At 40.5% G+C, this 24,873-nt stretch overlaps 1 protein-coding gene and 1 non-coding gene across 3 annotated transcripts in view; both read left to right on the top strand.

Annotated features, from left to right (window-relative positions):
* Positions 1-4,880: 4,880 nt before the first annotated feature.
* Positions 4,881-4,962, top strand: trnas-uga (transfer RNA serine (anticodon UGA)). Its single transcript has one exon. It is a non-coding gene; the product is annotated as a tRNA-Ser (tRNA).
* A 1,874-nt stretch (positions 4,963-6,836) lies between these two features.
* Positions 6,837-24,873, top strand: part of cdc42bpb (CDC42 binding protein kinase beta (DMPK-like)) — a 68,449-nt gene continuing 50,412 nt past the window's right edge. The window contains exon 1 of one of the 2 annotated variants that reach the window (XM_053675536.1): positions 6,837-7,712. In XM_053675536.1, the coding sequence (XP_053531511.1) occupies positions 7,538-7,712 (175 nt within the window). In that variant the 5' untranslated portion in view covers positions 6,837-7,537. The remainder of the gene's footprint in view (positions 7,713-24,873) is intronic. The other variant, XM_017456133.3, reaches the window with a different exon arrangement.

Below are 24,873 nucleotides of genomic sequence, written 5' to 3' on the forward strand. Positions count from 1 at the left end.
TAAGTGAAGGAATAACTTAAACCTGGCCAGAGGCAGGTTTAACTTCAGATTAACTGATGTTGGCCTCCAGGTTGACCTTGGCAACAGAGGAAAATGGATTACCTGGACTATTTCAATGATGATGATAGAGCACCACCAAGACCAGACAGAAGGGCAATTATAGACAGGAACAACCCACTGAATGATTTTGATGAAATCAACTTTCATGACCGTTTTCGTATGTACAAACAAAATGCAGCTGACATAATATGTTTGCTTGAACCAAAGCTTTCATCTCACTCTTTTAGAGGAAGGCCTCTTCTTCCTTCCCTGTAAGTACTGATCACCTTGAGGCATTTGTCATGTGGAACATTCCGTCGTGAAGCAGGAGATTTGTGTGGCATAAGTGAACCAACTGAAAAGATAACTACATCAAGTTCCCTGACTCTGCTGCCCAAGCTATCTACAAGGTGAAGTTCTATGAACATGATAAATTCCCTGGAGTCATTGGCTGTATTGACGGATGTCATGTTCCCATAAAATGTCCCTCTACAACAGATGCTGAAGAGTACAGAAATCATAAAAACTGGTTCTCAGTAAATGTACAAGGTGTGTACACTCTCACTATGCAGTTTTCCAACACTGTTGCACGTTGGAAAGGTGCAATTCATGACTCAAGGATTTTCCAAAACTTCTCTTTGTATGCTCAGTTGGACGGAGGCCAACATAATGGAATCACACTTGGTGACAGTGTGTATGTACAGACCAACTTCTTGTTCACCCCCATCTTCATGCAGTCACACCTGAGCAACAGCGGCAGAACCAAGCTCAGATCCACACCAGAGGTCTAGTGGAGCGCATGTTTGGTGTATTGAAGAGCCGTTTCTAGTGTCTCAGAAATACATTGCTTTTTGAACCAAAAAGATGCAACAGCAGTGCTTCACAATTACATCAAACAGCATGGCTGGCCAGCTCTTGAAGTAGAAGATGACAATGACCCAGAGATTCCCATAGTTGAGGCAAACAATGAAAGATATGAACTTGCCTGCAGAGATGCTATTGCTTTGCAACATTTCTCACACAGAAACTCTTTTCTCTCCTCCTCCTTCATAGCTAACTCAACATGAAGTATTTTCATCTTCATTTCACATTCTTCTTTTAACTACTTTAAATTGTGCTCATGAAATTCCATGGCCAGCTTCACATGTATGGTCAGTCTCTTGGTCCTTCGGCCTGGATTAGTGACACCATCTTCCCTCCTGGCTGCTTCAGATGTAGTGGGTTGACCTGCATCCTGTCTCTGGCCATCCAAGCTCTGGTGATCAACTGGAAACCATTGTATTGATGCATTAAAGAACAATATTTAAGCTGTGTTTATTACATATTTTTGTTATGAGAGTATAAGCGATAATGGAGAGCATTACATATTCCCTAAAGCGCGAGGATGGCACATGTTGAATGAACGTTGCCTACCAAATGAGGATTGGACCGGCACCCCATCTGAGCTGTTCAGGTGGTCATCATTGGGGACACCTTCCAGGGGTTGCTGGCTATCAATGAGTGCAGTCAACATGTGTCCTAGGTCATCAGTCTCTGGTCTTTCTGGAGGTCCACCACCAGTCTTGAAACGCTCCCTCCGAGCAACAGCATTTGTCTGCATTAACTGTATTTTTGTGTTTTTCCAGATGATCTTAAAATGATGACAATTTTGAAATTATATTAGTACTTATTATACTGTTTGTTACATTTCTGGATCACAAATATATTTAGGTCCCACTTTGTTGTGTTACGCAAAACAAACTTCTCAAGGTGACTGATTTGTAAAAGAATAAAACATAATAAATACAGTATCTTACCTGAAGTTGTTGGACTGTCCTTTCGCTTACTTTTTCATTTGAGTTGAATTCATTGCAAAATTGACTCCAGGCTTTCTTTTTCTTGTTTTCAGGTGATGAGTCATGCTGTTTGTTCTCAATAATTGGGTGGTTTGACACTATTTTCTTTAAGAGATTTTTTTTCAAATTCCCAGAAATTCTTTGAATATTTTCTTTTACCTTTGTCCATTGCTTGATTGGATGATTTACTCCAGTTCCACACAATGCTACTGTTTGTTAGGGTCCTATCCCTGTTTTCCTCACGTCTGCACTATGTGCACATCATTAAACTAATCAGGATTCCCAAAGAGTAGCTGAATAGTCCTTATTTACCTTAGTCTGTTACTCCCTAGTCTAGAAGTAATTAATCTCATGTTAAGAAATGTCTCAAAAAGCCATTTTTTTTTAGTCTGGATTAATTTAAGTAGAATTAGCCTAGTTTTGACTTAATTTAAGCCCTGTCTGGGAAATCCCTGGACTTTTTCCAGCCTTCAACTGTCTAGTTTAGGTGAGACTGTGCCAATGATAGCCTCAGATTCTTATTCTTGGCTGACAAGAGTGGAACCTGTTGTAGAACATCCACCTCAACGCTTGATGTGTTGTACATTCTGAGATACTTTTCTGCTCACCACAGTTCAGTTACTATGGATTTCCTGACAGCTCAAACCAGTCTGGTCATTCTCCTTTGATCTCTCTTATCAACCAGTTGTTTCAGCCTGCAGACCCTCCACTCACAGGATGTTTTTTTTTTTTTGTCTGTCACACCATTCTGTGTAAACTCTAGAGACTGTTGTGTATGAAAATCCCAGGAGATCAGCAGTTTATGAAATATTCAAACCAGCCCATCTGGCACCAACAATCATGCCACAGTTAAAGTCACCGAGATCACACTTTTCCCCCATTATGATGTTTGACGTGAACATTAACTGTAGCTCTTGACCTGCATGGTTTTTTGCATTGTGCTGCTGCCACATGATTGGCTGATTAGATAACTGCATGACTGTGCAGTTGTACAGGTGTTCCTTATGAAGTGGATGGTGAGTGTGTGTTGCAAGTTTTAAGACTGCAGTGTATGACAGGAGACATGCTGAATCCAAACCTTTAATTGACTGACTGAAGGATCCCACAGAATCCCAGCCATTTAGGGGGAATAAACAACAAGAACAACAACAACAAAACAATTCAACAAGATGAATTTCAGAGCTCCAGCACATTTGCAGATGGACACTGACCTACAGTATGAATACCAACAGATAAGGCCACATTAATGATTCTGCATGGTTCAGTTGCTGAAATATGCGTAAAGGATGTAACGTGGGACATATTTTTGCATTCGGACACTAGGGATAGGAGAGATTATAGTCTATGTAACACCATTATAATGCCGTTAAAATGACTACGCTTTGAAAATGAGGGAAGAGGCGCAGTCAAAAATAGCTTTGATGGTGATTTGATTCATCAGAGACTAGAGCAGAGCTCAAATGCTGATGAAAAGGTCATCCCTCTATGTGCTGGGAAAGAAACATACAAACATACCCACACAGATGCTGCTAATGTGTCTCAATCTACAGGTGTGATTTTGCCCTTTACATCAGCAGTATGTTTTCTGTCAAGTGTTTAGAGCACTGACTGACTGCAAAGCCGATTTTCCCGAGGTGCTTCTAATATGAATTACTAAACACTGATTAATGAGTCTCATCTGAAGTTTGCTGTGTCGTTCAGAGATCTTTTCCCCAGCCAGTTATACTTGAACTCATATAACTAGGCTGGCATTAAAACTGACTGCACAGGTCTAGTGCTCCCTCTGGTGCACAGACATTTTAGAAACATCATGTAGCTTGGAAATGTAATGAGTCTTTAAAAACTCTAGCAATGCTGCTGTTTCCGAAACACACATACTGTACATCTTTCAGCTTTCAGTGACTCCACTTGTTAAATCCTTATCATTTCGGAGCAGACACGATAGAGGTTTGGGCTGATTGGAGGAGGCATGTAAATGGTGAGGTTTACCATTTAATAAATTGTGTGAGAGTGTAATATGCACTCCCTTTTCATCCTGCCATCCCTCAGATCTTGAATAGAGGAGTGGGGCTGGAAGTAAGAACTATGCACAGTTTCTTTCACTTTTAAAGGTGGGACAAACACAAATATTCCCTCAGATCAGGCTAAGCTGTTTTGTTATGCCATAGTCAAAAGTCTGACACAGTGACCCTAGACTGTAAACCACAAGTTTCCTGGTGACTCTAAATCCAATGCAGTTTCATCAACTCCCATCTTACCATGCGTATGACTTATATTTGAAATATAATGTTTGATTCCAGCTCTTCTGTTGTGAATACTGTCAGCTTAATTTCCGTGTGGGATACAGAAAACAGTTTCACACTCAAGTCTTCATCAGTGCAGTGGAGAAGTTCAACAAAACACACTTCATGTAAAAACTGTAATGAATTTTCTTGGTTACGCAACTGCACTATTTGAACATGTAGTATTAGCACATTTATAGAAGGGACTTATTTATAATTATACTATCCGGTGTCACCCAGATGAAGAAGCGTTCCTTTTTGAGAGTGGTTCCTCTCAAGGTTTCTTCCTCATATCGTCTCAGGGAGTTTTTCTTTGCCACCGTCACCCCCGGCTTGCTCATTAAATTGAGTTCATGTGTTTCTGTAAAGCTGCTTTAGGACAATGTCCATTGTTAAAAGCGCTATACAAATAAAATTGAATTGAAACGAAACTGAGGATATTGAGAGTGAGGATGTAAAAATGGAATGAAATGGTGGTGAAAATAGCAACTCCCAATCTTACCAGTAGATGACATTGTCCTCAAACATTTCTCTTTGACACATGAAGGCATTAACAGCAGAGACTGCAGGCCCCACAAGAAAGATTTATTGAAGGATGCAATTCATTTTTACTCAGCAATGACCTTGATGTTCTCTTGTTCAGATTTCCATATTCACAAAACTGCTTCAAATTACCATGCAGAGAATACTGGGGTGATGGAGTTGCTAGGCAGCTGGTATAGCAGCTGCGATGGCCGAGTGGTTAAGGCGTTGGACTTGAAATCCAATGGGGTCTCCCCGCGCAGGTTCGAACCCTGCTCGCAGCGAGATGAGCACTTTTGGTAGTGGTATCTCAGTGGATAAGACATCAGACAGAAGGTGTGGGTTCAAATCCCAACACTACCAAGCTGCCTTGAGCAAGGCCCTTAACCCTCAACTGTTCAGCTGTATAAAAAAATGAGACAATGTAAGTTGTTCTGGATGAGTGCATCTGCCAAATGCCAAAGATGTAAATGTATATAATACTCAAGCCAGGTACTCAATGTTGGGCTTCCAAGCGGCCGCGAAGCACAGGCAGGGGCACTGTGATAGTTCACATTTTGGTTACAGTGGTGGAAATCACAACCTACCATTATCATATTTATTATACTATATTTATTGTTGAGTTCTTGTATTTATTACCATATTTGACTGGTCACTTGATTTGAATGTGTTTAAACCAAACCTAAATAAAAATTAAGTAGGTATATAATTAATATCAGCTTGAACCTAATGTGTTCTGTTGATGGACTGTTCAGGAATAGAAAGCTCTGTGGCTCTAAAAAAAAAAAAAAAAGAGATGAAATATTATTATATACATTTAAATAATGTTAATGAAATAAAATCTGTCATTTGAAATCTGTGATTTCAATTCCCATCCTAACCTTCTCACCAGCAGCCCAGTGCCCATCACTGAGTCTCAACTTGAAACCTGTTTCCTTTTCTCTGTAGACATACAGTGGGGTCCAAATATTCAAAACCACATTGAAAAGCTGGGCTTTCATTTTGTTTTGTTTTTTTTCATTTAAAATTGGAAATAAATAGACGGTTTAGAATTTTTCAATATTTAAAACAAATGAAAGTAAAAGGTGAATATTTTGAATATTTAATATTCAAGACTCTGCACTATTACTAGGTCAATATTTACTTGTAAACAAATTTGTGATATTGATCATGTTAACTGCTCTGTACAAAAGGTCAGAGTTTCCTCATGCCTAATCTCTTCTATTGAAGCATGTGTTCAGACAACACTCTAATGGATTTGATCTAAAGCAGATCTTAAGTTTTTTGCACAAACATGTGGAGTCCTTGCACAAAGGGGACATAAAAATACTAAGAAACTCTGAAATTCATGTAAATATTTCAAAGCTTCTACTTTTCACTCAGGTTGTTGTCAATCATATAGTTTGTAATGAAAATCAATTAGAAAACCATGCAAAATAGAAGCATTTTCACTAATGCTCTCAGACTTTTGGACCCCACTGTGAGTAAATGATGAAAGAGTTGCTGGGAATCACATGATCACTAAAAACATCGTCATGACTGAATAGAGCCTTGTTTCTCAAAATTCTAATTGAACAAGGACCTTTTCAGTTCTGGGGTGGCCATGCCCACCCGACTACACCCCATATCTCCACCCCTGTCTAACATACTTTATATGTTAGAATTCATAACATAATTTATATGTTATAAATTGCATTTTGTAAACATTTGGGGGTATGTAAACATTTGTATATCTATTTACATATATGCTATGAATATATACTAATGACTCTATATGCTATATACTAATTTATACATTATATAAAATAATGGATACTTATCCATCCATTTTCTATACCGCATATCCTAAACAGGGTCACAGGGGAGTCTGTATGGTATATTTTGTGGTATATTTTGTGTATGGGCCCATTCTGTACTGAAATAAATGTCTAGTTTACATATGATTTAATAGCTTATTTTGATAAATATCAAAAATCTAACAGATGAATATCGAATATCGAAGGCGAATATAGATGGCGAATATCGAACTTCCAACGTCAAACCAACTTTATTCCAATTGGAATATAGAGGGAGCTTGCAGGCGATGAGGTCAGTGCTAGCCGGCTCCCAGTATGTGTCACTCAAGCAATGACGTCACATCTGCTTGGCTTTTCCGGTATGAGTGGGTGGAGCTCCGGTGTCCCGGGTCTGGATTCTTTACTGGGAGAGAGAGCGAGACGCGGATGGTCGCGAATGTGCAGCCATATTCGGCTTAACGGACAAGCTCACCGGCTAACGCTGGGAGAATTATAGACTTAACAAAAACAACAAACAAACCCGACTCCCAAAGCGCGTGGAGTTCTAATTCTTTTAATTAAAGAATCGAATTTCGGGATATTCACAGGGAGAGAATATGGACGTCCGGCCAAGCTGATATTCGACGGGATAGAAAACGCCTCCCATCCCTGTTTCTATCAGAGTGAGAAGTGTGGGGATTAACGTTAGACAGGAAAAGCTGAAGCAGGAATGGAAGCGGTGGGGCCTGGAGCCTGAACACGGACGGCTCGGGAATTAGCGCGCTGCTAGGTAGCGGTCCGACCGATTCGAGCGACTCGAGCATAATGTTAGGCTTGTTTTGCTAGCTAGCTAACTCAATGGCTAGCTAGCAAGTTGGAGTCTGGGACTTCAGAGCTCCACCTCGGCCCAGCAGAGATTTATTTTTCTCTCTCCCTATAGTCGCCGGTAATTCCTTTTGCGGGAAGGAAGGCGTTTTGTTTTTATTAGGATTATCACCACCATTATTATTATTATCATCATCATTATTATTATTATCATCTTTGTCCTGCGGTAAGGAAGAGTGGTCAGGCCGCTGATACAAAAATGTCGGCGAAGGTGCGCCTCAAGAAGTTGGAGCAGTTGCTGCTGGATGGTCATGAGAAGAGCCCGATCTCCCTGAGTGTGGAGACCCTGCTGGATATTCTCATCTGTTTATACAACGAATGCAGCAGTTCGCCCTTGAAACGGGAGAAACACGTGACCGAGTTTTTAGAATGGGGTAAGTGGTTGTGATTGATACTGAAAACCTATGTGACTACTGATCATTATTTATTATTATTACTGCTCTGTCTGATGTCCAGTCAAACCTCAGCACATTGCTGTCATGATGCTTCATCTCTGCTCTTACATCTTCCAGTGTAAAATCCTCCTGCATCTTTTATCAGCAGTCTACTCATTAGGTTTTACTTCTTGACCGTGTCACCATAATGACCTTCTCTTATCCCTACTTACATTCATTTTAAACTGGTGACTTAATGTCAGGAGAACTTGAGACGCTGACTCGGCGGATATGACCACTTCCTGTTCGAGGTCGATCAGAATTCGCCCCCTTAGAACAACACAAATCTGGCTATGTATAAATAGATTGTGGCTCGCTGAATAATTAACAGCGCCACATTAATACTGTTCCCGTACCTCCTCCTCCGCCTTTTTTTTTTTTTTGCTCTGAACTCTTCCGTGTTTATTAAACACTTTGTCAAAGTCCACTTCAAACTGGACCCAGGGGCAACTAACATGTCTGAATGGGGCAGGCAGTACAATGAGAGGATTCTCTGCTGTGAGTGTTTCATTATCGTCAGTAATGAGATTACACCCCAGTGTGTCTGCTCCAGAAAAGAGCTCTGGTGTCCTTGAGGAACCCATCTCGAACAGGCGATAGGTTGCATCCCTGTCGCTCGCTGAGGGCTCGGAGTGGGACTCGGGTTCCAGGAGGCAGGAAGTCGGTCTGTGTGCCTCTGCTTACACTGCCGCTGGCTCGTTCACTTCCTGGCTGGAATTCTGATTAGGGGGGGGAAAAAAGAAGCAAATTGTAGATTCAGCACACAGGAACCCAGACCTGGTCTTGGATTAGTCACTGTCCTGGACATTAGTGTTTTCCATGCTCACTGATTGACCTAATCAGCTAATTAACATCCTTGTCTAGGTTGAAGTGGGTGTGTTAGAGCACGGAAAGCACTAACATGTTCAGGACACAGGGTACTCCAGGAGCAGGGCTGGGAACCCATGGCATAGAGGATGCACTGTGGTGCCTGTTGTTAAGGAAGTTCCTCTCATCACAATGTTGCTTTTTCTCTTTGCTCATAGCGGTCATCCATCATGATGGATAGACAGCTGCTCCTTGAGTACACAATCACTTTTACTATACATTTTATATAGTCTGGACAATAACGGGGAATTCAGCAGTTCAGCATTATTATCAGGACGAGTGGTGGCAGTAATATCAGCTGATGGTGCTGTGTTACAGTTCTCAGTGGAGTCAGCACTGCGACTCCACAATATCCTCATGGTCAAGAACTTTGTCCAGCCTATCGAACCAGGCAAATTTGTCTTTTTCATGTCCAGAACTCCCCGTACTGCGACGTGAATCTCCAACTTTAAAGCACACCTGTCATGGCTTTGAAACGTGCCTAATTTTGTTTTAAAGGTCTCATACAATAGATTTACATGCATCCAAGATGGAAAAAAAATTTATGTGCTCATAATTTACATTGCAGCATTACCCCAGTGTCACAAACGGTTCGTTCAGTGATCTGTTCTAAAGGATTCATTCTAAACTCCTCCTTTCAGAGAGCATACTCTGCTCTGATTGGTCAGATGTCCCAGTTTGTTGTGGTTGGTCTACCACTGTCGGTGTGTTTCAATAAGGAAACTCCCAGTACCATAATGAGTTTCCATCTGAAAACTCAAAAAAATTAAGACCAGATTCGGGGCTTTTTGTTACAAACCTACGTAGGTTAGTACAGGAAGTAAGTCTGGAATTACTAACGACTCGTTTCAGCTGTTCAGAATCGGTTCCTTCTTTTGGGAGTCAATAACTCCGTTCGTCGTGCATTTTGATTTTTGAAACTTTGCAGACTTTTTACATTCACAAACGGCTACATAACACACTACATGAAAGGTAATATCATTTTATGATATTATATTATCATATTATAATATCATATTATGAAAAAGCATAATAGGTGCACTTTATTGTACTGTTTAAATGTACAGAGTTTTTTTTTTAGCCTTTGTTCTGCACTGTTTCACATTGGGATTCAAGCCCATCTCTTTCAGATGCTCGGCTAAACAATGTTTTGGTGCGGATCCGAACGTTATTGAAGTGTTCATATATGTCTAAACAAACTGAGCCATGCAAGAAAATGCACCAGGTTCTGAAACTAAAGCATCAAATGAGCGGTTGTGAAAACGCCCTAAGAACAACTACTTAATTGATAAAACCTGTTTGCGTTTTTTTGCATTGGGTTCAAGATTTCCAGGCAGTAGTGATGCAAGCTGGACAAGTCTTTCTTGTCAATTTGTTTGTCAATTGGACAAGCCTTACAGCACAAGCAATTACAGTCTTAGCTTCGGGAAACTGGTCAGTGGTCTCCAGGACACGGCCAATTAAACGGTCGTTTCCAAAAAGCATTGCAGCACACACGCGCACAGATCCCTGTTAAATGATGTTAACGAAGCAGGCATCACATTGAATACATGTTCTGCCAGTCATAATGGTAACTGTGGGCTGCCTTAGCGTTTGGGAAACTAGGTTTAGACCTGTAAAATCCATCAGTGATGGCCTTCTCAGCAATCAAGAGGATTAGAAATGTCAGTAAGAGCTGCTGAAATATTAAGTGGTCGAGAGAGAGAGAGCATGGCACGGTCTGCAGATGATTATGCATTTAAGCCAGGAAGCCTACTACCTTTAAAGCAAAGCAGGGTCAGCCACTGAGGAAAAACTATCGATCTGTTTGTTTGCTATAGTGGAATGTAGATTCTTACTGTGTTTATTGAGGATGTAATGTACATAAATATAATATCTCGCATTGATCATCTCAGTGTATCAGCTGAACGGTTATACTTACCTCTGGTGCTAACAGCAAACAGTGTTGGGCTCTGTTTGCTGAAGGCATGTTGCTGAGCAGGTTATCCCTCTTTCATTCTGACCCAGAGAGAGAGAGCGAGAGAGCAGGGAGGAGGCATAAGAAACAGTGCTGCAGCTCTCTGCCTGGCATTTCCCCATGGGATCAGCGCTGTTAATCTGTGCCAGTCTCAAACATCAAAGCCACTGCTAGTCAAGCATGCTGTGCTGCTGCTAAGGCTTTAACTAGAAGATACTTTACTCCTGGACCCTTCCCTTTCCATCACACTAGAGATTCAACAGAGTATGGCAACGAAATACCTGGTCATTGTGTCAGAGGCTGCCTCAAGCTGGACTCGGTGCCAGCTACAATATTACCGATCCTGTTCCCCGAGTGGCTGAACCCCACCCCATTTAATTCTTCCTAAAATGAATACGTGGTATGTGTAAAATGTGCGTCTCTGAAACTAACCAGACACAAACCTTGTTGTGCTACAGAACGCAGGAGGAGGAATTAGCATTAACCAAGAGGACGAGACGTGGGGAAAGGTGTTTATGCCATCCAGGCAGCATTTTTGATAGTCAAGGTGCAGAAGAAAATTAAATGAAATGAAGCTAACATAGTTTTATTTTGATGCTTAAGGTTAACGAGTGACTGATTTCCTGAATTCGTGCAACTCTGATATTGTGAGTGTTAATATTTGCTCCATTGTATTGGCATGCTGGAATATTGCCAGGGTTCTCTGGTCTTTTGATGAACTCTCAGTTGTACTATTTGTATTTATAGTTATGAGCCTATTTCAGTCCGTACAGGATTTCAGAGTTGTTGTTTTTTTGTCATCGATGTGGCCAAAAATGCTTGATTTTGCTGCGGCTTTTTTCGAAATTTTTGCAGAGATCTTTGTGCTTTTCCCCCCAGAAAACTACTTAAATTGGCGTAATTTCACTTGCACTAAATTGTTTTGCAGGGAAGTTTGTTGGTAAATGAGACCTTTTAGCTGTACTTGTCTTCGATGCACATGAATTGAAGCGGGCTTTTGATTGAATGCACGTTGTGATGACATCACATGACGCATCTTGGCCCAAATCTGTGGTAAATTTGAAAAAACTCCTCCGAATATTGCGGCGCTTGCTTGTTTTTGCGTTAAGTTCTGCGATCAGAAAATAGCAAAATCCTGGAGGGACTGTTATTTGACCGGTCACTTGAATTGAATGTGTTCAATCCAGGCCTCAATAACCCCAAAACATGTAGGGCTATAAATAATGTCAACTCAAAGAGTTCTGTCAGGTCTTGAAATCTTGTGAGTGAATGTAGGTGTAAATGTTATCTTGCAAGATTTTGATCTATGACTCGTGAATTTGCTCTTAGTTTGTAGATAGTGTTCATCGTCAGCTCATTGTGCTATTTTTGGGACTTTGTCAAGACGTTTTTTTTGGAGTGAAGGGTGCTTAATGAAGGTTTAATAACGCTCTCATTAATGTGAATCTCGTGAGGTGAAGCAGAGTTGTGAAAAAGCCTTGAATGCCCCGCTGTCTAAATTGAACCCTGATAATTGTTTGCAGAAAACTGTAGCACAGCACAGCATGATGGTCAATTATATGCTGTGTAGCTGCATAGTTTACTGCAGCCTAATAAATACTCCCTTATTTTTGTTGGCTCATTTTATCTTTGCATTCTGGCAGACAATGTAGCGGATGAAATAAGTGCTGTGTCATGTAGCCTGGATTTACTCCTCGCTGGAGACCGTTAATGTAATTACACCAGATTCAAACAAAGCTTTTGCTTTAGAATTGGTTTAGCGATTGAAGCGTATACAGCTATGGCCCGTGTGATGACGCACATGCCGCTGACTTCATGAGTAACAAATAATGCATTACTTTCAGAAGAGTCAATTTCCCAACTTGTCCAAAAAAGTAAAACACAAGGACAGTTCTTCTTTTGAATGATGCTTTTTTCATGACTCGCTGTTAAAAAACGCTCCACTTGGTTGATAGCAAGGTTTTAACAATGTCACAGTTTCACGGTTAGTCCTAGGCCCTGTTTACACTAGTGTATTTTCATTTTAAAATGCTTATCTTTTGCTAGAGGTTATGCCTGTTGTCTACGCTACTCTGGCGTGGACACCCTCGAAAACGGAGACTTTTGGAACTGCTGAAGACCCCGTTTTAGTTTGAAAACTCCGGGCTCGCGTTTAAGTGTAAACGGACCAAAACGAAGACTTTTGAAAACGAAGGCGTGGCTTCGCCCACATTCGCCCCCTGATGGGGTCTTCTGGATCATTGCTTATCCTTCCCTGATTCGTCAATACACTTGTATGCGCATGCCCAGTGTGCATGAATGGTCATGTGACATGCGTATTCGGACGGAGATCGTTTCTGAAACACAGCGGAAACGCCAGTGTGGACGAGGATCGTTTTAATTTTAAAACGAAAACGCACTAGTGTAAACAGGGCCGTTGTGTATGGTCAGATGGTAATCTCACCATTGGCTTTTTCTAAGTAGTGGTTGAAATGCATTTCCGACTTGTCAGAAAGTTCGCAACCCTTTTTCTCTGGATCGCTCGAAATCAGATTATAGCAACGTCACAATGGCTACCAGCTGCACAGAAGAATGTGGCGTCGTTGACAAGAACTATACGAAACAACTATATCTATTTTTTGCTAAGCACACTAGCGGGCTAGTTCGATTTTATTTTATTCAGTTGGTTACCAGGTTATAACAGCAATTTGATAAATACTGACAACGTAAGAGATTTTATGCAAAAGCTGTTCAACAGTTCAGGGATTTTATATTTTTGTTTAATTTCCACCACCGCTTTATGCGTTTTATACGGATTAATAGTGGTGACACAGTGATCTTTTAAGTCTCGGTTATCATACAGTGAAAATTTTAAACCACAACACGCCTAGTTGATGAACACTTTCATAATCCACTGTTTAGGTCATTGAGTACAACAGCTTATGCATAAAGGGAGGAACTGCACAGTCTGCATCTCCCATTACGCTGGAAATGTCTGCTATGTCATCCACCACGGGTGTGTTCACAGCCTGACATCTCCCATCTGCCTGAGCAGGCCTGCTGATTGATTACATTAGACTAATCATGTTTAATATGCAGATCATCATAGAGAAGCAGATACTTCACTTCTGCATAGGGCCTTGAATCGACTCTTTTGCTCACTAGCAGTCTTTTAATATGCAGAAACGGTTAGATCTGTGTGAGTACATATTGACACGTTAAAAAAAAAAAAAAAGTTATGAAATGTTCACAAGATAAAGGCTAGTTGATGTGTTATAATATTGACTGTGATGCTACATCGGGATGCATCTTAAAATATTTCGGGTATCCCTGCTGACTGGATGTTAAAATCATTTTATTTCCCCCATTACTTGTGTTTTATATTTTCTCCTTTTCCACAAAAAAATAGTTCATTTGTAGTAGGGATGCACCGGAATGAAAATTCTTGGCCGAACCCAATACCGAACACGTTTTTTCGCGTTTTTCCATTTATTTTACCATTTTTTTTTCACCATTGCATAAATTAAATAGTCAAAGTGTTTTTTTTACTATTTTGTCTTGCTTTTCAAAGAAAAAAATCAATTACAAAAACTACAATTTCAAAATATTTAACACTGAACATTTTTTTTCATTCCATCAGGCATAGGCTACCAACAAGGCACAATATAACTTTAAATAAATAAATGAGTAAAATAAAAATATTTTTATGTGGTCATCTTTGAGCCCCCCCTTGAATAGCCTATGTTAGGCCTATAACCGACTGCTGAAAGAATGTAACACTCTGTAGCCTACAACAAAAAAGTGCATTGACAAGAGTGCAGAAAATGGTTCTATTGGGTTCTATATGGCTGATTATATTGGGGATATATACCGCTCGCGTCCCTGTACACCTCGCGGAGTATTATAGTAGATATAGTATAGTTAGATACGTTGTTAATGTTATGTTCCCTTAAATAAATACGTGTTTACCTGCTTCCGTACTCTACTCTCACGACGTGACAGAATACTCCGGAACAGAAACAAAACAAACGCACGTGTCCACAGTAAACAACGTCACGCTTGTCAACATCCGAAGAGCATGCGCTCGTGCACGTAGCTCGTGCATGCGTGCACCCCCTCATCGCTCCGAGTGTACTGCAGGAAGTGGAGGTTGTGAAATTCGTGCGTCTCACTCTGGTTGCTAGGCTATTTGGAGCAAATTTGATGGCATACTCTGTCTCTTGTCAAGCACAGTGCCACTAGCCAATCGTGGACACCTGTAAGGTCATACATGCAGATAGGGGTGGATAGCGCATTCTTCCATGTGTTACACAGCGCCATGATGCAGCATGAGCAGCAGTTTAAGATGCCTGACTTATCCAGGGTGTCTGCGGGTCCTTAAAATGTCTTAATGTAAAAATAAGGCCTTAAGCATTAAAATGTCTTAAATTCATGTTTCAAAGGCCTTAAAACTGCAACCGAACCGACACCGTAAAGATTTAGATTTTATTTTGGCTGGTTGCTGTTTGAGATGGTAAAGCTGTGAGACTGTGTTGCACTGAGTGTGTGTGCGGCTCATCAGTGTTTTTAGAGCGGCTCAATCCACAGTAAACGCCGCTCCACACCTGCTTCATCTCTGTCTGTGGTGCGAGTTTGAATCAATTATAGCCTGCATTTAGACACGACACGCGCCAGATTCACTTTGGTTTTACGTTCGAGTAATCTCAAACATTTCTATGGGCAGAGGTTTACAGCATTTCACCTGATCGGTAATGAGAAGTGAATTTTAAAAAACTGTTGCCAACTAAACGCAGGTCTTCCTGCGGTTTTCCACCAAGATAAAATTCACAAGGTCATAAAAGTCAGCACATCAACACATAAAAGTGAATTAAGGCTGAAATATATTACTATTGTTATATTACTTTTTGTACCTCCAAATAAAAACATTATTATTGTTACTCAGTGCATTAGTAATATTACAAAATAACTATAATAGTAATATTATAATAGTAATCTTACAAAATATCAGTTTTTAAAACAATATATTCCTTACACAAATGTATGTACATTTATAACACTACTTACAAAACCCCGGCATTAAATGACCAAAAATCTGAGTAAACACTGCTGCGAGTGGGTTTCTAATACAGCTGCTGAGGGACTGCCATAATCCATCTCTCTATATATTTTTACCTCTCTTGGAAAGTCATGGAAAGGGAATACTGTATTTTTTCCTTCACTGATTGAGCAAATGGCAATGCAAAAAAGATATTTGCTGTGGTCTCCCAAATACCTCTTTAGAAGTTTACCCTGCTATAATTTACCCTGAAATGGATGTATATGCATGAACACAATTCATTATAGCTGATGTATCGTGTAGCATGAGTGAAGTAATGTGCAGGTCTTAACATTTTTTGGAAATGTGTTGAATATGGTATTAAAAATATTAAATTTCATATGCTGATACCTGCAGGTACCCTGTTCACATTACTCATAGGAAGCATCCCTGATAGGGAGACCTTATCATAGGACAATTGGACTAATTTAAGGACAAATAATGAATAAAATAATAAAAGGACCCAAAAAATCATGTCAGTTGTAGTTAATTAATTAAAGAGAACCCTATGGCAACATAGTGTTTTCCTGCAATACAGTGATCAGTGTTAGTGTGTTAGTAAAGAGCAGTGTTTAAAAAGCAGGTGTAAGTCATCGGTTGTGCTGTGGGATGATTAATCAAACAAGGTTTCCAAAGGCCAACACTATGAATAGGAATACACTTTGAATTTGGGTGGGATGTTGACTTGCAGCCCAGCTGGCTTTTGTTGTGTAGCCAGAGTGGTTTGTGAAGATTTTCTGTGTAGAAGTAATGTTCTGGGAGACTAGTTGGGTTATTATGAAAAAGTAAACAGCTTAAGTACATCCATTACACCATATAATAACTTTACCTTATAATTATAAATTTAAATATGTTATGTGTATTATTGTACCAATAATTTAACTAAAAGTTTATGCCAATTTTTTTCTTAGTAGATTTAATGGTCTGCTTGTTATGTTGTAAGCTTGCACCTCATATACGATTTCTTAGACATATTGGCATAGATGTAATAAAAGCAAGCAGCACATTTTATGTTCACCATTAATCTCATTTTAAATTTGTGCATGGAACCGTTATAGCTAACCAACATACACATGTGCTTGATGAGAAGCTGTTTATTTGCAAAGACTTGGCTAGAATGCCCAAGAAATGTTGTTGTTAATAATGTTATTAATGTTTTATCTTGGTAACTAACAACAAAGAACATGTCCAAACAAAGTTAGCTTGCTAGCTAACATTTGAATAAAAGATAGCGAATATTTCCAAAGAAAGGAAAGCTAGCTGGCTGTGAAGGGGAAAACGCTACGATGTCCTCGGATAAACCGCAGATAACGACCATTCCTGAATCATCCCTTATGAGGGAAGTGTATACTCATTTTTATCTTCATCGGTGCATTAGCTGTATCAAGATTGGCATACTTTATTCCATTACATCAGATACCATTTTAGCCTGGGTCTCCAAGCAGCCGAAACATGGAACTGGGCAGCTTCTGAGCTTTCACTTGTCCGGTCAGCTAACTAATGGATTTAGGTGTTCTTCACCCCCGAATCTGAATCGATTCACTGCCGAGAAAATCAAACATGCATGAAAACATCTGCGCGTCTGCAAATGCTCACACATTGAAAATATCGTGTTGAATTGTGTATACAATACGAGCAGTCAAGTAGTCGCAGAGCTTTGGGGTGGTTTATTCATATAGTCTGTACCATATATAGAATTGAATAATGAAAACTTGAATAATGGCCCTGAAACTTTGGCCGATAACCTCCCCTTTCGCTTGTTTGATTTGCAGCACACTGAGAATCTTTTTGGGTGAACGAGTCTTTATTAGCCATTCGTGATTACCAAGGCAACTGAACATTCGTTATGAAGCTGGACATTATTTGAATGCTATGACCGTGAAAGTGTGACATTGTTGCATTTTGGATTAAAAGTTCCTGTCTGCACAGAAGGCTTGGGAATATATAGGGTAGAATTGGCCATTTCTTTTAAAAATAAAGCATCTGTGTTTTCCTCAACAGTAAAGGAAATAGGGAGTCAGGACCAGGCTTGTCAGGAATGTCTTTGCAAACAAATAGCGCGCTGTCTCCTGCACACATCCATATAAATGTACAGATGAGAACCATTTTGCCAAAAGGTTCCTACTTCTCCACAGAGGTTCTTGAATCATTTTTGAAACGCTTCGTTAAAAAGTTGCTGTCCCTGAGAGGCTGAAGTCACCTGACTTGGAGCAATGGCACGACTAAAGAGAATTCCATTAATTCCTGATTATATCCTCCCCCAACCCAAGGCATGTGTACGCAGCCTCCCCTTCCCCCTTGCTTCCCCTCCACTGTTTCTCTGCTTCTAGGCACAAGGCCACAGGCATGACACGGATTAGCTGATCAGGACGCCTATATTTCTCTTAAAGCCTGCTCATAGGCCCAAGCTGTCCCGAGTACAGATCTGCTGTTTTACACGCCTTGGAGCTGTGGCTTGAATTTTTTTCCCAGTTTTCTTCAAACAGAGCCACAGAGAGCGCCGCAACCATATTTAACATATAGAGATGTTATACATGCCATGTAATTTATGTAACCTTTCAGAATGAGTGTTTTTTTTAAAGAAAAATGTCCTTGGATTGAGATCGCCGAAAGGGTGTAAGTTTTGGCCTGTTCAAGCTCATACTAGCGCACATATTTCTTCCCATCATGCCCATACAGGCTCGAATAGGTGCTGTATATAATCCACACACTGGATGGTTTGTACATTTTTGCACTCCCTTTAAGAATTTCACAATGTTATGGTGTTTACATGATCTTAGAAATGTCAGTGCCTCGTTTTTGCTTCTCAAGTGAGACTTTTTTTGTGAGCTCATTCATAAAGAGGCATGGGTGGGGCTCTATTATACGTCCTCTGGAATAAATCCCTGTCATTTGAAAGGACCATTAGGGATATAAGCATGACTGAGGAATGAAAGTTGCAGAGGCTATGACCTTGACCCAAGCTGTGTTCTCAATCAAGAAATGTCATTGACCCTTTCATGCCTTTGGTGATTGTTCTCATTGTTCCCATGTGGTGGGCCACAGCAGCTGTTTTCCAAAGCTCTCTGTGAGGGCTCCCCTTTTTTAAAAAAAATTCATACTGGCACAGGTTTAATACCATGGAGTTAGCATGAAGCTAGTTTGCCAGACTGTAAAACATCCAGTAAAGGGTACCATTTTTATCTGATACAAGACATTTTTGGTGATGTGATGCTTTATAATTTTTTTTATATTAGTCTAGTTGTATTATGCTCCGTCGTTAGTGTTTTACAGTCGGTGTACTGTGATACTCCAGCAGATATTACTCCTCGCCTACTTCCTTCCGAGTTTTATTTTCCTGGACGTGTCTCTATACACATTTAACGGGATGTTGTATATGACGAGATAAGAAGAAACCACTGTTTCCTTAAAACAAGTTTTTTCTTCCATGTTTGTAAACAGTAAATGGGAACTGATTGCAGGTAGGAACTGAAGTTATGAGTAGGGAACTGAAGAAATGTGAACCTCATGCTCTGTAGGATTAGTTCCAGGAATCATGCAAGCCAGTAGTTTGGATTTATCGCTTTAACGCATCATACATGATTTGGCTAGAATTTGGAAAATTATTACTCTAATTAAATGTTGCTTGCTGTTTTTGTTGTTGAAATCGAAATCACAGCTGTGTAATGCACGCATGTAGAAAATTAACGGTCACCTGTCACTTGGTTGCTTGCTAGTATGAACACCGGTTAATAATTGTGGGAGTTAGCAGGATTGGTCAAACTTTCTGCGGGAGTATGTAGGTCTGGGGGATAAAAAAAAACAAGGAGTATAAACACGTTCGTTAAGCCTAAAGTTTAGCATCGTCACCCATGTGTCAACAAGGGATCAGTCATGAAAAGTATTGTTCGTATGGTGTAAATATTAAATGGTCTGCACTTATATAGTGCCTTTTAACCTTGGCGGTTCTACAGAGCGCTTTACAATATTTCTCATTCACACACATACTCCCACACCAATTACACTAGCCTGCCATCGGGAGCAACTTGGGGTTCAGTGTCTTGCCCAAGGCCACTTCGGCCATGTGGAGTCATGTGGGCCCGTGATGGAGCCGCCAACCCTGCGCTTAGTGGACAACCCGCTATACCACCTGAGCCACAGCCGCAAAGATGCAATGAAGTTAATGGACATCACAATGACATTATGGCATGGAATAGATTAGGATGATATTTTTTTTTATCTAATCTCATCCAATTTGTAAACACATATGCACTAATATAGTTAGTGCATTATGTATTCATGTACATTACTCCAAAAGATATTCTGTCCGTTGTTTAGACATGACTAAACAACACGTCAAGCAAAAAGAATTCTCATACATGTTCATTTGAGTTGAGATCTGGTGATTGTGAAGGCCATAGCAGCAGCTGATTTACATATTTTTTTTACTTAACCCGCCAATAAGTGCTGATGGGGGCATTGTCACCTGGGAAGAACCAATAGTCTGTCCACCCACTCACAGTCGGAGGAAACCGTATAGCATGTGAAACTCCACACAGAGAGTAATATGAGCTCTGGAATGAATAAGGGACCCTCGAGCTGTGAGGCAGCAATTCTACACACCGCACCACCATACTGCCCTATGGCTATACTAAAGGACTAAAGAACAATGACGTAATTGCAAAGCAAACTAGAGAGCAAAGGTTATTCACTACTTCAAAGTGTTACATAAAATAGTGTCTCACTATAATGTGACCAGATGTTGGTTGACCTTTTGTTCTTTGTGCTCTGAAAACTAGCAGTTTTGTTGGACTTCTGATGGTTTTTTTTTGTTGTTGTTGTTGTTTTTTTTTGCATATACATTTGTCTGCTATAAATAATTGCTATAGTAACATCTGTACTGTACATCTGTCTTGCTTTAGTTGGTGATTTAGGTCAGGATATGGGAACGGCTGTGGGCTTTGGGACTTACTGTCAGGGTCATGCCTGTATATTTCAGCCCACAGAAAGGAGAAGCAGAAGTTCATATCTTGAGGAAGGGAAGTTATTTGTGCTATTCAAAACCAGGGTCTGTGGTCAGGAAATCTGCATCAATGAGGACACTTAAGGCAGCTAATTCTTAGTTTAAAGATGTATTGTGGCTGTAGTCATGCATCATAGAAGGCTTTGTTACTCTTTAATCTGAGATAACTAATTTTACCTGTGTGACTATGAAGATATGCTGACTTTGAAGTAGAGGTGTGCATGAGCCTTTTTTTTTTCTTTCTTCAGTCCTGTTACTGCCTGTTCTAGACTCCTTTACCAATCCCGCAAATCCCTGCAGACACTCTTGACCAATCCCGCAAATCCCTGCAGACACTCTTGACCAATCCCGCAAATCCCTGCAGACACTCTTGACCAATCCCGCAAATCCCTGCAGACACTCTTGACCAATCCCGCAAATCCCTGCAGACACTCTTGACCAATCCCGCAAATCCCTGCAGACACTCTTGACCAATCCCGCAGACCCTCTTGATGAATCCCGCAAGCTCCTGCGGACACCCTTGACTAATCCCGCAAATCCCTGCAGACACTCGACCAATCCCGCAGACACTCTTGACCAATTTCGCAAGCTCCTGCAGACAGTCTTGACCAATCCCGCAAGCTCCTGCGGACACCCTTGACCAATCCCGCAAGCTCCTGCAGACACTCTTGACCAATCCCGCCCATTCTTGCCGACACTCTTGACCAATCCCGCCCATTCTTGCAGAAAGTTTGTCAAGCTTTCTGCGGATCCTTAAAACATCCTAAAAATTTTCTAATCCAATAATCAGAATTTTAGGCCTTAAAATGCCTTAAAATATCTTAAATAGAATTTTGAGAGGTCTTTAAAATTGTTCAAATTGTGAAGTTAAGGTTACTTTTATAAAGTTCTATTCTTCAGTCTTGCTTTTAAATGTGTTTTTAGGAAAATTTTGTATTGTTCATGCTGTTACAAAACAGAACCCATAACTACTCGTGTAACTGTGCAGCCCAGTCAGAATTGTTCAGAGCACGCCCAGTGTGTTGCGATGTTGTGTGTGTGGGCTAACATGGACATTTAAACAGCATTCCTAATGGTCTTAAAAAGGACTTTAAAAGTCTTAAATTAAATTTGTTGAAACCTGCAGAAGCCCTTGTTTGACCAATTCTGCCTACTTCCACGTTTATTATTGTTTGCTCGTGCCAACTGTATTTTCTGTCAAACTTGGTTTGTTCAGTTTGTCAAAAATATAAACAATATAGTCATGTAAACCACTGTGACCTCGACAAGCATAAAGCAGCCACTGATGATGAATGTATGAAAGCAGTAAATGCATTACACAGTTGTGCAAGCACCATATATGCCCTCTTGTTAATGAGTTCTGCCAATTTCATATCTGACCACCTGCTCCAGCCCACAAGGAAGCAAAAACTAACTCTGCTCTTGTGACACATTTGTTGGGTGCCACAGGTCCCACAGGATCCCAGTCCTGATACACACCACTTTACTTTGAAGCTCTCATTCAGCATATAGCTTGAGCACTGCTTAGAGTCCTCCTCAAATGCAATTAGTGACACTTAGCATTCAAGAAAAGAATGTCTTGCAGTAATCCATTATATTATCGAGATTAGTACATGCGGTGAGCTACCAGGACAGCCTGTGGGGCTGTAGAGTAAGTATCTGGAATTTTTTTGGTGCTCCGTCTGTGTCTTCCTGGCTTTTATTGTCAATCTGGGTCCCAGTTTGTCCAAGAGGATGTAGCGTAGCTGGCTTTTTAATGGCGTTTGTGGTGAAAGGTTTCCCGAGGGGCTGTGCCTCGTGTCTTGTGTCACATGAGATCAAGACCTGAAAGACAAGCCTTCCCCTGACCCTCTCACCCTCAGATGACTGACTCATTCCTCAGCTGGTCAATGAGGAAAGTTATCCGGTTTCCCCTTAGGGACCCCCGGAGAAAATCCCAGAGGTCACAGCCTGCCATTTCAGAGATACAGCATTGTCTGTCATAAACCGTGCCTGGTCCTTTCTGTCCGGTTCTGGTAAAGCACACTGTGGTACCTTGGTAGCAGTAGAACCAGGGTCAGCTGCCTGTAAATGGCTAGATTGGTGGGGGCAGGGTGTGTGTATCGCAGCTGGTGCAGGATAATAGATTAACCCTGTGAAGAGCCCTGATGCTTTTACCAGCCAAGCCACCCCCTCCTGTTTCCTCTACCAGCCTGAGCACTTATACCAGCCTGCACTCCATGTCCTTCTTTCACCAACATCCCTATTAATGTTTAATAAGCCACTGCCAGTGCAGACTTGCTTTATAGAACTGCTCATCTGTATTACTACAGCCCTTACTCCCCTCTTAGCTATATTTGTGTTTTCAGTCATGAGGTCATTCCAGTAAATGGCTTGCGTAATTGAGCTAGCTGTAGTACTGTCATCATTTCATCAACAACCGATGATGTTGGTGAGCCTCGGCTTTTTTTGCATTTCTCTCGAAGGTGACATCAACAATATTTACTTTTAGTAGACTGACGCAAGCCGCACCCATGAGGAGTGTTCCGATTATTCTGTAACTGCAAAACATTTATGATGTGATACTTCGATGACTGGCACACCCACGTTTAAGCATGTTACTCAGGTGCGGTGGCTCTCTTAGCTTACCTACCCCACCTCAGGGTTGGGACTCAAGCTCTGTGGGCCACTCCCATGGCTCACGCTCACTTATTTAACACCCAGACTAGAGCAGAAGTAAAAGTATTCAATACACACTGTGGGAGAGACACGTTATGATGGGGAAGTATGGAAAATGAAACTATGAGGAGAGTAATTTGGGTTGTCAAAACAGCAAGCAAGAACTCTTGTCATATTATCCCTCTGTTGCCCAAAGGTCAGGCTTACATTTACTCTTGTACTGAGAATAAAAGATGGGTAGGGTTGGTTTATAGTTGTGGTTGTGAGGGCATACTCTGTTTTGGCTCTGTCAGGTAGAAAAACTGAAATATGTAGTCTCCACCTTCACAGACTTCCCAAGTCCAGGTTTGTTAATTAGATGTTCAGTTTGAAATTTTCATGGTATGATAACCTAGTGCACTTTAAATAAATAAATAAATAAATAATAATAAAAAAAATTGGAACACACTCAAGTCATCAGGAAAGATTTTAATCTTTTGCTGAATTCATTTCAATGCCAGGGAATGCACTGGTATGAAAGAGGAAAAACTTAACTAAGAGAATGCTATAAAGCTAACATGCTAGTATGTAGTTAAATGATGGGAAATTAGCATAAATATATATTTGACATATTGACTCCTCAACACAGCTAAGAGATGTAAAGGTAAAAAAAAAATCGAATCAAATAAACGTTGAACTAACCCTGTTAAAAATGAATGTTCGATACATTTGTAACATCAAGGTATTAGTAGTATGAGATTTTGTGAATAAATCACTTTTTTTTTCTTTTTTTTTTTCTTTTTAAACATTTCTACTTACGACACTTTGTCCGTTCTCGTCAGAGGATCAGGTATTTGATATGTGCGCTCTGTTCCATGCTTACTGCTGTCTCTCTGCACATGTAATGTTTAATTCTATGGCACACTTTTTGCGAAATCAATGACTCACATCACGAAATATAAGAAGTGTTTCGGGTGGGGGGCGTGGAAGAGACACCACTTAAGGTGCTCTGAAGCTGAATTCTCAGTCGAGTTCCTGTTACTTGTTCCTTTCTGTCTAAAGCTCAATTCACATGTAATTTAAAGATTTTATCAACTAAAAATTCTAGACAGATGTGCTTTTCAATGATAACTTGCAGGCTGAGAATATTGATCTACAAGATAGCATTCTTTAAACTGGAACCAGTGTTTTTGCACACAACCTTATCTAACAAAAAATGGTGATAAATAGCCTGTTTTTGTTGGCAGACATTTGCCGGCATATTGCAGTGTATAATACTGCTTTGGTCCTGTTAGCCTTTTCAAGACCTGTGCCACATTAATCCAAAGAAGTAGTGGGTGAATTCTTTTCAGTGTCGAAATACTACATGTATCACTGTTGAGCAAATCAATTTTGTGCTAATGTTATTTGATGGGAAATTGCTGTCGGAGCGACCATGGGGTTATGGCCTTCCGGCTGCCTTAAACGCACACTGCTCTACATGGCACTTTAAAGTAATAATCAATATGTCTTCACTCCAGCTGCAGTCGTGTTGCGGTTCCGTGTCACGTGAGCATGACCAGAT

Source organism: Ictalurus punctatus, chromosome 25, assembly GCF_001660625.3.
Source record: "Ictalurus punctatus breed USDA103 chromosome 25, Coco_2.0, whole genome shotgun sequence".
Lineage (NCBI taxonomy): Eukaryota > Metazoa > Chordata > Actinopteri > Siluriformes > Ictaluridae > Ictalurus > Ictalurus punctatus.